Source organism: Calidris pugnax, unplaced genomic scaffold, assembly GCF_001431845.1.
Source record: "Calidris pugnax isolate Ruff unplaced genomic scaffold, ASM143184v1 scaffold51, whole genome shotgun sequence".
Taxonomy (NCBI): Eukaryota; Metazoa; Chordata; class Aves; order Charadriiformes; family Scolopacidae; genus Calidris; species Calidris pugnax.
In genome coordinates, this window is record NW_015090797.1 from 937,417 (window position 1) to 953,943 (window position 16,527).

The 16,527-nt window shown below is 36.2% G+C and overlaps 1 protein-coding gene across 3 annotated transcripts in view; it reads right to left on the reverse strand.

Moving 5' to 3' along the window:
* Window positions 1-926: 926 nt before the first annotated feature.
* Window positions 927-16,527, reverse strand: part of SS18 (synovial sarcoma translocation, chromosome 18) — a 41,818-nt gene continuing 26,217 nt past the window's right edge. Inside the window, exons 5-10 of one of the 3 annotated variants that reach the window (XM_014936991.1) lie at window positions 11,498-11,665; window positions 10,662-10,766; window positions 8,529-8,621; window positions 7,675-7,797; window positions 4,750-4,883; window positions 927-2,642 (exon numbers count right to left, since the gene is read on the reverse strand). In XM_014936991.1, the coding sequence (XP_014792477.1) occupies window positions 2,616-2,642; window positions 4,750-4,883; window positions 7,675-7,797; window positions 8,529-8,621; window positions 10,662-10,766; window positions 11,498-11,665 (650 nt within the window). In that variant the 3' untranslated portion in view covers window positions 927-2,615. The remainder of the gene's footprint in view (window positions 2,643-4,749; window positions 4,884-7,674; window positions 7,798-8,528; window positions 8,622-10,661; window positions 10,767-11,497; window positions 11,666-16,527) is intronic. The other 2 variants (XM_014936989.1, XM_014936990.1) reach the window with 2 other exon arrangements.

The following is a 16,527-nucleotide window of genomic DNA, read 5'->3' on the forward strand; positions in this document are numbered from 1 at the left end:
CACAGCGCTACGAGAACTTAAAGTCACCCATTTCATTAGCTCCTCCTCTCTACTCTTTGAACATTCGTATCGTTTCTGTTCACGAATTCGACTTGCGGTGTCAGCCCCCCTCTTGGGTCTTATTTTCTACATTCTATATGTAAAATGCCAAATTTAACACCTTTTTCACTAGTTTCCTATTGCTTTGATTTTACTTAATAGAGAATACTTGCTAAAATGAACATTGTACCTTGCCATTTCGCCCCAGTCCTGTCATGCATTCAAGTTTTTTTTTTGTTTAGGGAAAACTGGTTCTTTTTTAATCTATAATTTTAGTAGAAATACTTTCGCATGGAGCTATCTCCTCTCAAGTTGTTCTTCTGGCATAGTATCAGAGGAATAAGGTAATTTTTGTCACCACCAATTAAAAAGTTTTACGAAACAGGACTGTTATAAAACAATTAAACCTTGCAAATGCAGTAGTCTCTAGGAGGGAAACCCTGGAGGAAATTCTGCTTATTAAAATTGCAATTTTAGTTTCCATTAAAAAGGAGAATAAGACAACAGAAGATGGGCTGGCAAGACAAATTATTTCTTAATGTCAGTTGAGCTTATTTCAAATGAGATAACGTATCTACACCAGGTTGGGTTCAACACATTTTTGCCTCCTCAACTCATTTATCTAATTCAGTCATCTTGATTATAGCCTCATGGACCTTCATTTTCAGAGGAAGAATTTCGTAACAAACAACCTACACAACATGCTGATTACTGAACAGTTAATTCTAATTAACTTGGCTATGGCAAGAGAATTTTGATAAAGTCCTAGAATGCAAATACAGTTTGGTTATTCTGGCCAAACTTCTATAAAATAAAAACCCACAGCAGAGTCTCCAGATGAGACATCAGAGTGATAGGGATCTAATTTAAAGAAACAAATGAGAAAATTAAAATCACAAATAATTTATTCTTCCATTAGAATTGATGGAGTACAGTTTTAAATAGCAATGAAGTACACAGTGGTGGAAAATTGGCACAGAACCTACAAGCATTTCATTCATAATAATGTTCCTCATGCCATATCTGTTCAAACCTTGATGTGTATTTTCTATTGACTTTAAGAAAATTGTTTTCCCTTTAAAAACAATGAATAAGTTGAAAATCTTGTCTTCCATGTATAAAGTCATACATATTATGAACACTAGCTGTTTCTCTTTCCCCCCACCCCTCCAACATGATCACCAACTGAAAAAAAAACCAAAAGATTATTTTACTCCTGGGTTAATTTAAAATTTTTTCCTTTACAAAAGTTGCCAGGAATTCTTGAATGCATACATTCCTGCACAACAGAATATCCATTTATTTATCTGATATACAGTTGCAGGACAGCCTTAAACCCAATTTTTTTTTGTGTACTATGCTATTGATTGAGGTGCTGCCTCTATCTCACATGCAACACTATAAGCATTAATGCAGTTCAAAACAAAATTTGGCATTTACCTCACCAACAGGTTTTATATTTGATGTTATAAAACATCCCTTGGTCTCATGTTAACCAATAAGAAAAATGGACACACACACAAAATGCCCCCTTTCTAAAGGTATTAACTCCCAGTTAGGAAAGTTTAGATAGGCTTTACAAAGTCGTCTAGGCTATTTTGATACATACAAATTATTCAACTAAAGGTTAAAATACACTTATACAATACAGTCCTGTCCTCCATATTCTTTTTCAAGTTCTTTGCATATTCAAGCCAAGTAAAATTAACACTTGTCATTTTCTTTGTTATTGCAATTATTAAGAGGGATTACAGCTTGCTTATGCAAAGCTGTGACTAAACACTTGAGAAATAAAACCCAAACATTTATCTTGTTACCCAAAAAATGTCGCAGAAAATTGTCAAACTATGTTAGAAACAATTTTTACAAAAATGCTTCACTCAGAAAAATTGGAAAGCTTAAAAAAATTAATCTTTGCACAATAGTATATTATACCGTCCTTAACCGTGTTCCCATTTAGATAACTGGGATTCTTACTCTTTGTCCATGAACCTATCAGTGATGTATGATGCTCTCCATCTTTTTTCACTGTTATCTTTATTGTACACCATTTCGAGACTTATACAATCAAGCACTTATCACGCCCCAACCCATTTTTAACAGTAGATTTCTTATCCTGCCCAGCGAGTAGTGTACTGTCTTGCATATTCACCACATGAAAAACATAATATACAAAATATTGCTGCTGTAAAAAGTGTGCATTTCCCCTTTCCCCCTACAAAAAAAATCTGTGGAAAAAATATTAAATTCCCATAACCTTCATAAACATACAAAGCTGTTCGCACCTTTCAGTCTGTAACAGTCTATTTGACATACAGTTCTCAACTCACTGCAAATTGTTATGTCACGTATTTTCTGTCCAATATTGCCATCTAGAGTAGAGATGTGAAATCAGTTTCTGAGAATCTACAGTCTTTAACAATTAACCCATAAAGACTGTATACCGTACAACAGCCACAAGATTTTTTCCAAAAGCTAGATGGAATGGGAGGTTCTCATCTCAGGAAGATGTCCACAGTGCTGAGGAGACAATATGGCTGCTAATAGATACTGCCTACCGGAATGTGAGTACTTTTTCACTGTTGATAATTTCCATACTGACCCTAAAAAATAAATTCAAAATACATAATTAGACCACAAGGCGTATTTTCCTGTATTAAATGCTGAGATCAGAAAACCATCCAAATAAACTATGATGTTTAAAGGTGGAAACAAATAACAATAAATGATAAACCAATATGAGTAAGTAGTAGAGTCTCACTACCAATCATTCATGTTTTATTGTAAAAGTAAGACTGATGATATGGATTTAAAGCCAGAAACCTAATTTGATTAGAAGAATATATAATTAAATTCAGCAGACTGCTGTGAAATTTGCAGAACACCATAAAAAAAAAATAAGAGACGGGAATTACTTCCCACCTAAACTTTGAAAATTATTTCAAAAAGACAAGGTCACCTAAATACAAAGTAATTTAGGAAACCAACCTGCTTTCAGAGATACCTAAAAATATCATATATCAAGCATGGACTGATACATGTATCAAAAATGAAGACACATCCTCGTGAACATCAAGAATTAGTCAACATATCCTATGAAAATAATTTATTCTATAGATCCAAAGGATAGAATTATTACCTTTATTGATATTCTCTATTTCTTTTCACACAATGTCACGTACTGCAGGGATAGCAGAGGTGAAGGATCAATGCTACACGTTTACTGTGACACTTCACCACAGGATTCAAGGCTTGCAGAAACAAGTACTGTGCTATGAGGTGAACATTCTCCAGACTGCAGTCCCACCACCATTCCATGTTAAGTACCATCACGATATGGCAGTATTTAAAGTTTCAGTTTTATGTTGTAATGTCATTTTTTTCCATTGTAATATGACAGTCTGGAAGAGCTTCAGAACAGTTGCCAGATGAGAATTTAGGCAGCACAATACCTATGGGAATGGCCAGTATGAAAGAGTGAAGAGGTCTTCTACAACTGAGTTTCCCAGTGGAAGGCAGATTGCACAAAGTGAAGGAGCAGAGCCTATCTACAGACAGGGTTACCCACTTCTACTGCCAAGAAAGCTGGAACAAACTCAGCAAATTGAGATTAAGTTTCCTTGATCCTACATTTGCAACAACAAAGCACTCTTACACTATTTGCAGGAGGAAGTTATTAGTTCAGTGCATGAGCATTTTGTTTGTCTGTTAAAGAGAAGTAATTGCATCTCTAAACTACCACACTGGAAGAGTTTGTTCCTTCTTCCTTCTCTTTTCTAATTTCTGCAGAAAGGAAGACAACTGTTCTCCTATAAAAATGTGGGTAATTGTGTCTATTCTCACTTCCACGGGAAGTTTCTTCTTGAAAATTCAACTGATCTTCTACTGACATACCAGGATTTTATTTAAACACTAGAACTTGATCATAAGGTATATTTAGTCATTCTCCATTTCATTTACACTGAGAAAAGAAGTAGTGTATGTTTTAATGATATTTCTTAATGATTCATATTGCTTAGATTGTACAGTTTAGTACCTTCTACAGGAATAAAACCTCTGCTTCATCCTTTAATTAAAAGACAGGGTTGTTGTTTTTTTAACAGGAGTCCTCCACTACAGCTCCAGCCTAGAGTTTTGGTGGTTCCTGTTTGTTTGTTTGAAACTTATCTTAGTAGTGATAGGAAAGAAGCAATTGATTTTTCAGGTTGCTTCCTTCCCATGCTCAGTGTTCCTTCATACTGCTCAGAGAAAATCTGTGCAGAAATAGGTTTCAGGTCTCCCCACACAGCTCCACAGTAGAAGGTGGTTCTGCAACTGCAGAGGAGAATTACTAGATTTGTTTGTGTTAACACTGCAAAGCAGTAATGAAGAATGCTCCACCATGAGATTTAGGAACCACATCTTTCATATTAGTCATCCACCATGAGGCTATGAAACAGATCACCTTAATTTCTAAGGTCCAAAAACATTGTCTGGAGTGTCTCACTTTGTCAAATTACATTAAAACTTTTCAAACTCAGAAGAGAATGACTAATCACATCTCCAGACAAGTGATTCTGGGTAACTCACCTGGAAATAAGATACATGAGAATTGTATATACACACCTAAAGATCGTGTCCTCAAATACATTACTTTAAATGTCTGTAAGAAACTAAGATTATCAAATGAGTGTGTAAGAATCACAACTTTCTCATCAAATTAAAGAATACCTGGTCATATCCATAAGGCCTCTGCTGTGGTGGCTGTGGTGGCCCAGGCTGCGTGGGTCTGTATCCCCCATACTGCTGGCCTTGTCCTTGTGGATAATTGGGATACTGAGGTCCTGGACCGCTCTGGGAGGGGCCTGGGGATCATTAAAATGTAAATGAAAAGAAAAAAAAGATTGCTTAAGGCATTAGGAAGAAGGTAACAGTAAAAACAGAGTTTTACAACCGGGCATGGCTAAGAAGTATCACTACCGTGCAATTAGGTCCTTTCCTACCTAACAAAATAGCAGGCATCAGTGGTCTTGCTCTCACCCTGGGAAGCACCTTTGCTGACAGGGCCTATGCTCCAACCACAGAAGCATTTACCTTAATTTATATCTTCATTATATATTACCAATGCACATGGTTCCACACACGAGGTCATAGGACAGGGAAGAACAAGGCAAGAAATGACAAGCCACCAACATGAGCACACTCCAGGATTTTGGGAGGCACACTCTCCTGCTGCTGTATCCTGCTCCACTTCCAGAACTTTGCAATGCCAGATGATCAGCTGCAATTACCATTTGGACCTTTTCAAGAGACCAGCAGCCCTGCACTGCCAGGAACTCAGTTCTCACACCACAGCAGGCAATCATAAATGGGACATCAGGCAAGCAAGTTACATGCATAAAATGTGAAATGTGACAACAGTAAATGCTATTGGGATCCCTATCCCTATTGGGATAGGGAAAAAAAAAAAAAGTACCTCCTACTCCATACTCCTCTGGTCATCTTAACTTTCCAGGAAAAGGATAGGAAGGAAAAAAAACCCAAAGAACCAACCCAACTTTGGTTCCAGCCTTTTTTGGCTGTAAAAGGAAGCAGTTCTGTCAATACAAACTCTTTCTGTTACTGTTCACGGGGACTCAGCCCGTCTGCTGTCAGAAGCTGCACGTTACTGCCATCAGGCAGCGCAGCCCTGCTTCAAACAGAACTAACCTCATCCCTTCCTACCTTGGGCGAGACGGTGTACTATGAATTTCACTGACACTCCACATGGATCTTTCGCACCGAATCTAAGTTAGCTTTTTTAACACCACCCCTTAAAAATGGGCAATCAGGAAGAATTGCAACTCTTCAGAAGTGCTTTCTTTCAAACAAATCAACCATTTATTTTTTTTTCCCCTCAGAAGAAACAGATGTGCTTTAGCAATAGTGTGATTCATTGCTAGAGAGGGCAAGTTTTAGCTACAGGCACTGGACATTAAGATAACATCAGCTGGTAACTCCTTCAGTAATTCTGGATCTATGATACAGTCAAAAAGATGACCTGGAGAAGAAAAGCTCTATAGATTATCACCATTCTCCTCAGGCCTCAAATCCCCTTGAACTATGCACTTTTAGCTTTCTACAGCAGAACAAAACCTTAAAGATTGATAATAATGACCAGGACACTGATTTATTTTTGCAAATTAGAAGGCAATTAAATATTAAATGGAGCAAGGATACTACATCCTAAAAAGTGCTATGTTCATCTGACAAATGAAACTTGGTTTTATTTATTCATGGTAATTCTTTGTAGTTGAATTCTAAATATTCAGTGATAGATTTTATGAAATAAAAATGAAACTTCAATATCTAGCTCTGCTAAAAATAGAAATTGAGAAGTACGCTATTTGGGTTTATAAATTACAGTGGGTAAGTCATTCCAACAGATTTCTTCATGCCCTTCCTCTAGTTTTCCTTAACCTAAGTTTCAGAATAAGTCAGATTGTATTTCTTTACTTACAACATTTAGAATAGTGAGCTAGATGGACCTTCACTCTGATCTTCATTCTGTTCTGTGTTATGTTTAGCAGAACATAAGTGCATGAATATTATTTTAGAACTATTGATTCATCCATAACAAAGGAGAAAACTTGTTAAATATCAGTGAATCCCCTAAAACTTAACTCTGTCTCAACATAACTAGATTCAATGTGAGTCTCTCATTTATCTACATGGCAAAGCAGCTGGCCATGCACTTCCTCACATACTCATAATACCAGAAGTTTTAGCATTTAAACCTGCAACAGCACTAAAAGTTAAAATATATAGATTTCAGAGATTCCTTCTGAGATAGATAAGATACATACAGCTTTACAACACACAAGCAACCTTCTGAGATAGATAGATACATACAGCTTTACAACACACAAGCAAGCAAAACTTTAAGAGAGCAGTATTTTCTATATGGTCTTCTGACCTGCAGCTTTCAGAAGTAATACACAAAAATTACATACTACTACTTTAGTAGTAGTAGTTTTCTGTTTAGGAGGTTTTCCTAGAATCCAAACACTACATTATCTCACTTGTGGCAGAGGTGCTCCTGGCCATGGCAGGGGCTTAGAACTAGATGATCTTTAAGGTCCCTTCTAATTCTAAACATTCTGTGATTTCTGCCACACATAGTACAAGGCAGCCTGTACTACCAGTGCAAATCTGTAAAACAATCTCTCTTGAAAGCTGCATTGGCAATGCTTCTATTAATTTCCTTACCAATCAGTACAAGAATTTAAAAAGAATGATTAAGGTATGTTGGATAAAATTTTCAACTATTTTTCAAAAGCTCTTGTTCTAAAAGGCAAATCCAGAGATGAAAGGGTATAAATGGCTCTCTGCCATCCTTCTGCCCTCCTGAGTCTGTGTTCACCTACAGAGGACAGAAAATACCACAGTCTTTCTAAATTACAGACACCTGTTATAATGTTTTCTAGCCACCCAAGAAATCCTACCATGTTTCTATACTACAACGTTCTCCTAAATTGCCTTCTACACCTCCTTGTTTTGCCCAGAGAAATTGCGGGCATACAGCTTCTTTTGCACAAGCCTGGCCATTCAACCCAGTAACAGGAGGATCTCCCTCTGTCTTTTCATTGATTGCTGTCTGTGTCTTCAGGTTCTTACCATAACCCTGCTGTTGTCCTGGATAGCCTTGCTGGCCTGGGTATTGCTGCTGTTGTGGTGGATAACCCTGCTGTTGGGGTGGTCCTTGATATGCATCTTGCTGCTGACCATATTGCGAGTTTCCTGTAAGATGATTGCAAGAAAGCAAAAACTTATAAAGATACCTACTTCATTAATTGGTTTGTTTTTTTTTTTCCTTCTAAGATGCACAGCCAACAACACAAGAACAAAATGAAAATGCAATATCGATTTCAAAAACTGAACAAAACAAAGAAAACTCAAACCAAACAGAAGGAACTCGGCCAAACGAACTGCAGTTAAAGCCAATTTTGCAAAGTTGAACTGCAGCATTTTCAGCATCTCTGCCAAACGAGCAAAACATTTACTGGAACACCACAGTCATAAGATCATGACTATGCTAAATAAAATAAAAAAAAAGACAAAATTAAGGACAGCTACAAGAGCACAGACTAGCTACACAAGATCAGCAAGCTGTTTCCTAACGGCACTATAATTATACAAAATAGATACACACACAAAAAGATATACAACTGAACCAACAAATTTATGTTTAAATAAAAATTTCCATTGAGGTAAAAAAAAAAATCTCTAGAATGTTTTAGTCATTTTACTGTTGTTAGAAATGGCATATCGTGGTTATATATTTTAGGTGTTTGCAAGAAATTATTCTGAACGCTTCAGGTTCCCTGCAGTTTTCAAGACAGCCAGCAACTAGTATTCTACAAGAGCTTTGCATGGGTATAAGTCGTGTTGTGCAAGATTTTTTTGTTCCCGTTGCGGGTGGGGGAGGAAAGGGAATGTATGTGCGTATGTGTGTGAAGGTATATAGATACCTCCTTCGTAGTAATGTTGTGAGGAATCCTCATAAGGCCTATCGTAGCCTTGTTCAGGATACGACGGTTGCTGATAACCGTAATCATTATGACCTACATCAATTCGACAAGAGACAGGAAGAAACGTTAATGGCCTCTGAGTGAAAACCCTAAAATATTTCATTTCTCAGAAAAATGAAAAAAAATTTTCAACTGGATATACATGAAAAAGAATTTTCAATTGTATTAGCCAAAGACTTATTAATATGATTTCCTTTCATATTGAATTAACATGTGACAGGAAAAAAAAAAAGGCTTAATGCAGTAGTTTTAGCAACATCACAGCAAGGGATGGTCTTAACCTTCTGATAATCCTTGTTGGGAGGGGAAAAAAAAAAAAAAGTACTTTATCTTTCACTCAAAAAAAACCTGAAAGCATTTAGGCCTTTCACATGTAAATAACCTGAATTAAATTAGAATGAACAAAGAAAGCAATTATCATACTTTGTCTAACACCTGTTCTGCTGATCTCCAATTCAAAAGCATATGCTAAAAGCAGTGTGAAATATAACAAATAAAGCTCAATGAAGTTACAAACCACAGTCTACATTAAATTTTGCTTTCAAGTGACAGAAAAATAACATTCTCAAGGCTTTCCCTACAAACAGAATTCCTATAAATCATGAGAAAACTTTTCCTCTTACATTCCAGTCCTGAGTAGGATCATTACAAACAAACCTTCCTTTTCAGAGACTACAGGCATCTCTGATAAAGAAACCAACACACGCAGTAAGTATCCCACCTGTTGTTTCTAGAACAAACATATTTTGTCATACAGATGACCAAAATACATCTGATTACTAACTTGGTCAAGAAAACTAGCAATTTGAAATTAAATTATACAAATTATGTAAGTTTGGAATAAAAGTAAGGAAAGGAGAAAACAGTTCTAAAACTGAGTGGTCTTTGTAATTAGTTCTGTATCATACATCGTTGATTGAACCTAATAGAAATATATAGCCATTAAAACAAGTCTTATAATATATTCTCTTTATGTTCTACATAAGAGCAATAATGAAGCAATGAAGGAATGAATCTTTAGAAGGAATAGGTTTTAGAAGTAATCTGTGCTGCCACAGATGGAATTGTCCTTAATACATTAAATTGCTCGTAACCATTTGAAGTTCATGTGTAAAGTGTAACAGTTCCAAAATGAAAGCTTAATAATTACAAGTTAATGCAACTTGTAATTCAAACAAATAACTTGTATCCTTTTATTTGCAATGAATAGTTGCTTTGTCAGTTACACAGCTTTTGTTTGTATACATTTTTAAAACATTAACATCAACCACACTCCTTGAACTTAAGATACCATCAAGTTGCACACACGGTTATCACAGTAGTCATGAGTCAGCATCTTTGTTCTCCCACTCTCTGCTCAGCCTAAAAACAGGTTAATAGCAACTTTTCTAACTTATAAGACAATCCAACAGCCTTCAGCACTACAAATTCCAAGAGGCAGAAGGACAGATCTATGAAATTCAAAGTTCCAGTCTTGTCTTGAAAGCACCGGGGGGACTTCTAAAGAGGATTCACAATTACAGGCTCCTCAGGGCAGGGACCATTTTATTACTTTGTAAAAATTAAACTAAAGGCCCATACCATAGAAGCAATAATGCATTTGTGCAAACTAAACACTAAGTTAAAAAAATAGAATATTTACAGAAAAAGTACATCTTTTTAGCAAGTTTTTCCACTTCAATCTTTAAAAGTGCTTAATAAAAGGATATTGCCCCCTCTCTTATTTATTATAAAGTTATGACAGTTTTAGTTCATGTCAATTATACTAGATATGCTATGGAACCCTCCACAGTTAAAGATAAACCAATTACATAGCTTCATGTTGAAATATTTTAAGAGTTGTTAAGAGTTTCAAATGGGAGGATTACAAATTACATGCTTTGAGTAAATTGTAAAATTAACTAGCCACAATAACTTAAACTGTAGTAACAACTCTGAATTTGGAAGGTTTTGTAAATGTGAAGCATGATATCCAATTACTATTCTTGCCTCATTCCCTAATTTTGGGCATATGACTACATTAGTATTGGGCAGGTATAGAAAATGGGAAAGTTAACATTTATGAGAGATTACCATCAGGGTAATATTGCTGGTTCATGCCTTCTGGAGGACCTTGTCCACCATGACTGTATTGGTCCCCATAATAGTCTTCCTGGCCTGAGTACTGCTGTGGTGGGCCTGAAAAACCACAACCAGTCAATACGTAAATAACTTGTTTTCTCTGTTATAAAGCCTGCTAATTTCTGATTTTAGTATGAGAAATATTTCTCAAATGTACTCCCCACCCATATCGTTGCATTTCAGACAACATACGTAATCTGGCTTACTTAAAAAAATAATAATAAATTGTATCTATCTATATATATACATACACACAGTTGTCTGACTGCGCTAGATTGAGCGCATATGTATCAAACTTCAGTTTTGAGCTCATTTTAGGAACATGTGTATAACAGGCTAAGGTGTTAATAATAAAGTTACTCCTTTTCTAAAAGGACTGGCAAAAAAAAAAGAAGGAAAAAAGAAAAAAGAGAAGCAAGATTGTGGAACACTGTTCCTTTTTTGTAATTGAGCAAATTCAGAACAAAGCAGGCACTCTGCTCCTTTTCTGTATCTATCATTTAAATATTGAAACAGTATTCTGCATCAGCACATCCGCGATGCGTATTTTTATACTTTTTGTCAGAAAACTCAAAACAGAAGAGATACTCGTCTTCATGTTTCATGGTGATACCAGTAATCTGTTGCTGCAAGGACCACCCTTAAAAGGGTAACAAAAAGAGCCTGCAAACAAAGCCTGTGACACCCAATGATTTGATCGAAATTTGGTGTGAGCAAGAAAGCAATTTAAAACAGTTTTAAAGATGAGTTTTTAAAATCAGTGTAAAAACACCGAAGTGAAGTCCTACCTTGCTGCGGCGGCCGGTAGGGAGGAATCTGTCTCTGACCCATCATGTGGTTTCCTTGGTTAACTTGGCCCATCATGCCCATGGGTGGCTGCTGCCCCTGGTAATGCTGCCCACCTGCTTGTGGCATGTTGTATTGCTGGGAGGGAGGCTGCTGGTGCATCATTGGACCTGCCAAAGGGAAAGCAGCAAGTAGGCCTTCTGTAACACAGGATTTGTGGTTAAATGAACTTACATGGAAGACTCAACCTTTAAAAACACAGCAAAAAAAGGCTCTGTATTTCTAGTGCTCTCGTAAAGATTCATGGTTCCTGGACCTATGCAAATGCAGGTTATCAACTCAGTAACCAAATTACAAAATAGAAGTCAGCCTAAAAAAAAAAAAAAAAAAGAGGCTTTCTAGATGACTGTTCTTCAAACCACACAGACACTAGTTTACTCATGCACAAAGATAACTGAAACACTTCCACCATTTTTTTGGTTGTTTTAAAAAACCATGTGCAAAGGAAGTGGAGATGAAAACCTGATGGTGAAATCCTGACAAGTCATAGAAAAATTATTTAACATCGCAAACTCCTCGAGGCGTGGTTTTAATACCCATGTAGTTGTTGTTATAGTCCATTGATGAGCCACTTAGCTGTTATCACAAAATAAACAATTTTGTTTAGCCTATAAAGACAAAACCCATTGTACCAGCGAGTCAGGCAATCACACAATAGAAATTATGCAGAGAAACCCACAAGAATACACGGTCTGCCCATCACCAAACAGCCCCAGGCAGCCTGTAACAAAAACCTCCTTTCACACCAAGCTGCACCAAGGTTCTACGAGCCACAGGAAAAGACCAGGAGAGAAGATCAAGTAGTTTCCGGTGTTTCATCAACCAAGAAAGTCTGGTTAAGGCTGAACTTGGAAAAATGCAAACTTCAGTAATGAAAACAGACTGTTAAAGAGCACCCTACTGGCACCATACAGCCATGCAAATGATGACTGTACCAGACTGCAGGTTAGGTTGATACAACCTTTAACAAAGAACAGCTTCCTCACTTCCTCTATAGCACCACTTTAGAAAACTTATTCCAGCATTAAAAATATGAGGAGGAAAGAGTTGTGACAAGGAGCTAAACTTCTTAAACAATATATATTTTTATAATACATTAATTCAAGCCACTTAACACATATTGCGTATTTTATAATGGCGAAACCCTGAGCTTTTTTCTTTTTTTTTTTTTAATTTATTTTATAAACTATAAAGACAGCAAGTAACTAGGTCTCACTAAAAACCAAAAAAAAATCAAAACATCAAACTAGCACTGCCACTCTTTAGCCCCATCCCAGAAGAAAAAGGCAAGGCATCACCTAGCTTTCTATATGCTAAGATTTTGCCATTAGATTTAATATTTTTAAATAACTAGGTGCTGGAGCACAAGCAGGAAGTCCTATGTAGAAACTGCGGTGCTGGAAAATTACCTAGATTCAGACAATACTGACAATGGATTTATATAAGGAAAGGAATATATAGTCACTTAGATCTTGTCTATGTGGGGTTACCAGAGAAAGTCAAGACAAATTAATTAATGGTATGAATTCAAAGTGCATTAGTTAAATCCCATTAAACCCCTGTGTGGAATCTCTCAGTAAGAAGTAAAGTGGCCTTAGTTCTGTTAAGCTTCATTTTCCTCTGAAGATAAATATTGGCCACTCTTAAAATGATCCAGTTATGCTTCTATCCTTCAGCATGGTGGTTTACGTATCCCAATTTTTAGGTAAAAAAACAGTTTCAGTTGAGATACTGTAATTATTTTTCACTTAGCAAAAATATATTTCATTTTTTGATCTTGTGAATGAGTAGGTAATTTAGATCATTCCATTTCACTGCTCCTCTGCTTGGAGGTACTGAGAAACATTAGGCAGCCTTGGAAAAAAATAAAAACTTGTTGCCATAATATTCCTAGATCTCAAGAAAGCTTGTTAATTAACAATATTAATATTAGTCACAATACAATGTGATAAAATGTGTTGGGTCCCCATGGTGCAATGTAGAGGTTTTCTGTTTGCTTTTTAAATTAGAACTTCATTAACGCTTTGTAGAGCCACAATGAGAATTCACTACCGTGTATCAGACTGTGTATTGTGTTAATAACAGAGTGCCTGGCTTCCTTCCAGTTTGGTTCACATCTCTCTCTCTTATTAAGAAGATCCCTAAAAGAACCATAGTCTCTATCTTCTCCTGCAATGGAACCATTTTATGCAGTAGCTTTGAGGGGTGAGGGAACTTTGAATTTGTTTTTTTATTTTGAAAAATCAAGTCTACAATAAAGCTACATTTATTCATCATATAATTCTTAGTAGGACATGAAACTGACCCAGAAAAACCCTTCACAAAACTTAAGTCAAAAACTTAAGACTATCAGTTCATGAGCTAAGACTTTCTATTACCTGTAGCACATATTTTTACAGTACACTTAAAATACAACTCTTGAATCTCCAATCAGGGTCACAACAAAGTACTCTCAGTGGAAGTCATGATCACTTCCAGATTTGGAGATAAGACTTCTCACATGCTGTGAGGCATGTAGGGAATTTTGGCAGTCATTAAACGGGCACTTGAAAAATGTACTGTGTAGACCCAAATCAATCCTATGGAGTAAGTGAATGTATAAAGCAAACCAGACAATAGGTGAAAGCTGAGCTGCTCATTGTTCAATTTAATTAAAAATAGTTGACATTATCAAGAATACACGTTTTCCTCAACTGCTCATTTCAAAGTCATCTACACCCACTAAATGGAAAAAACTGTTCCTGCTCCACCCAGTGTCTCATAGAGAGGACTCATGTACAGGGAAGAAAAGGTACGTGGATTTAAGTAAAAACTGACTGGTACCCAATTTTCTTAAATGCAATGACCTGGTGGCAGTCTCCTGACAAGAAATGACTCCAGGAAACTGACAACCTAGTCTGCAGGCATTTAAGATGAACAGAGAGAAAGAGAAACGCAAATTAGAAGTGGGTCCCAGATAAAGCTAACAAATTTGAGACCAGGAGTGCATTGAGGATGAAAGAGCTGCAGAAAAACTTAGTGGTTTGAAAACGTCTCCTTAGCTTTGTCTCCTCTGCTGAAACTCAGATACTGGTGGCAAATGCTATGAGAGGACAAGAATAACTGCTGACATAGTTGAAACTTCTGAAGAGGCAGAGAAGCATGGAGCCATACTCACAAATAAACCAGTGGCTCTGCTGTTCTGATTAACTAGCTACTGGAGCAGCTGAGTACAATCAAAAAGCAACAGTGCAAGCAACTGTTCCTTAGTCTTCAAAAACAGGTTGGTTTTGTTGCTAAGCAGAGATTTATTCTTCAGGCATTTCACACCTACATCTAGAGTACCAGCAGAGAACACCATGTCACATTTACCATGGTATACCTCATAATTGTTTCCACTGTTACATAGATAACAAAATACATACCTAGCAATGCAGCAGCCCTCAGCAAAACTTTTTTTTTTGTTTTCTTCATGTTCACAAAAAAAAAGCTTGCTTATAAACATAAGTGATGTTTATAAGCACTTGTGTCTTATAGTGCTTATAAGTGTCTTGCAAGAGCTAGCTTAGGAACTCTACCATAGAAAAAATTTAACTTTCAATTTTCTCAAGATGCTTGACAAAAGCTACAGTTCAGATGTACTTAGTCAAACGAACCAAAAATTTTAAAGGTGGTTTAACATGAAGTGCAGTTTAAACACTAGCTCAAAAGACTTCAAGGATACAAACTTTTTTGCTACTCCTAATGTATGATTTAGGCTGCAAAGTAAAAGTACTAGAAACTTCTCCACACATTTAATTCCACAAAGTTCTCATCTCAAACTGAACCATAATTTCAGGTGTAATTTAAGAAGAAAAAAACCACCAACATAAAAATAAGTAATACAAAAAATTCTTTAGTTACCCATGTTCCCTTTCACATTTTATACTGGGGAACAAAGATGAAAGAACAAGAACCGTGGCATCTCTTTATATATATATATATATTTTTTTTTTTTTTTTCAAGTCAAGGATACAAACTTTTTTGCTACTCCTAATGTATGATTTAGGCTGCAAAGTAAAAGTACTAGAAACTTCTCCACACATTTAATTCCACAAAGTTCTCATCTCAAACTGAACCATAATTTCAGGTGTAATTTAAGAAGAAAAAAACCACCAACATAAAAATAAGTAATACAAAAAATTCTTTAGTTACCCATGTTCCCTTTCACATTTTATACTGGGGAACAAAGATGAAAGAACAAGAACCGTGGCATCTCTTTATATATATATATATATTTTTTTTTTTTTTTTCAAGATAGAACTGCGCCATCTTCTACATCTAGGCATCCTACAAATCCAGCTATGGCATGATTGCACTTCAGAATGTGGATGCATTTTTATTTTTCTTTAATAGGTGAGATGTCCAAAAAATTGAGAATGCCCTGCTTTGTCCATGACATCATGGCTACTGTAAGCAGTTGAGGTATTGAAACTAACAGCCTCTGCTTACATGAGAATGAACAGATGGCAAAACATTCACAAAAGGTCCTCAACCTCAGAAATAATTTTATTCTTATCTGTCACACCCTGAGTATTTTTATATTACAGGTAACACTGAACACTCCTACCTTTTAAGTTCTTTCTTTATGTGGACAACAAAAGACAGGAATTCTGCACCTGCCTGATCTTTGCTGTCTCTGGAACGTCTCAGATTTGCTTGTAATTGAAAGAGCTCTGAAACTTTAATGCAATTTTTGCAAGTGTATATAAATGAAACCGTCATTTAAAAAAATCTCAGCACCAGATTCAACAATTGGCGTTCTGCAAATGATCAAGTCAACATGACATTCTCATGTAGAGTTCACCTGTTAAAAGTAAACTAGTTCCCCTCCCTCACCCCAAGCATCCTATGATACTCATTAAATAGAGACTGGAGAGTTTGAAAATATTGCTTCAAGCAAGGGCACAGAATCCTAGCAAAAGGATCTCAGAGGCAGTTTCTGAGATGGTCA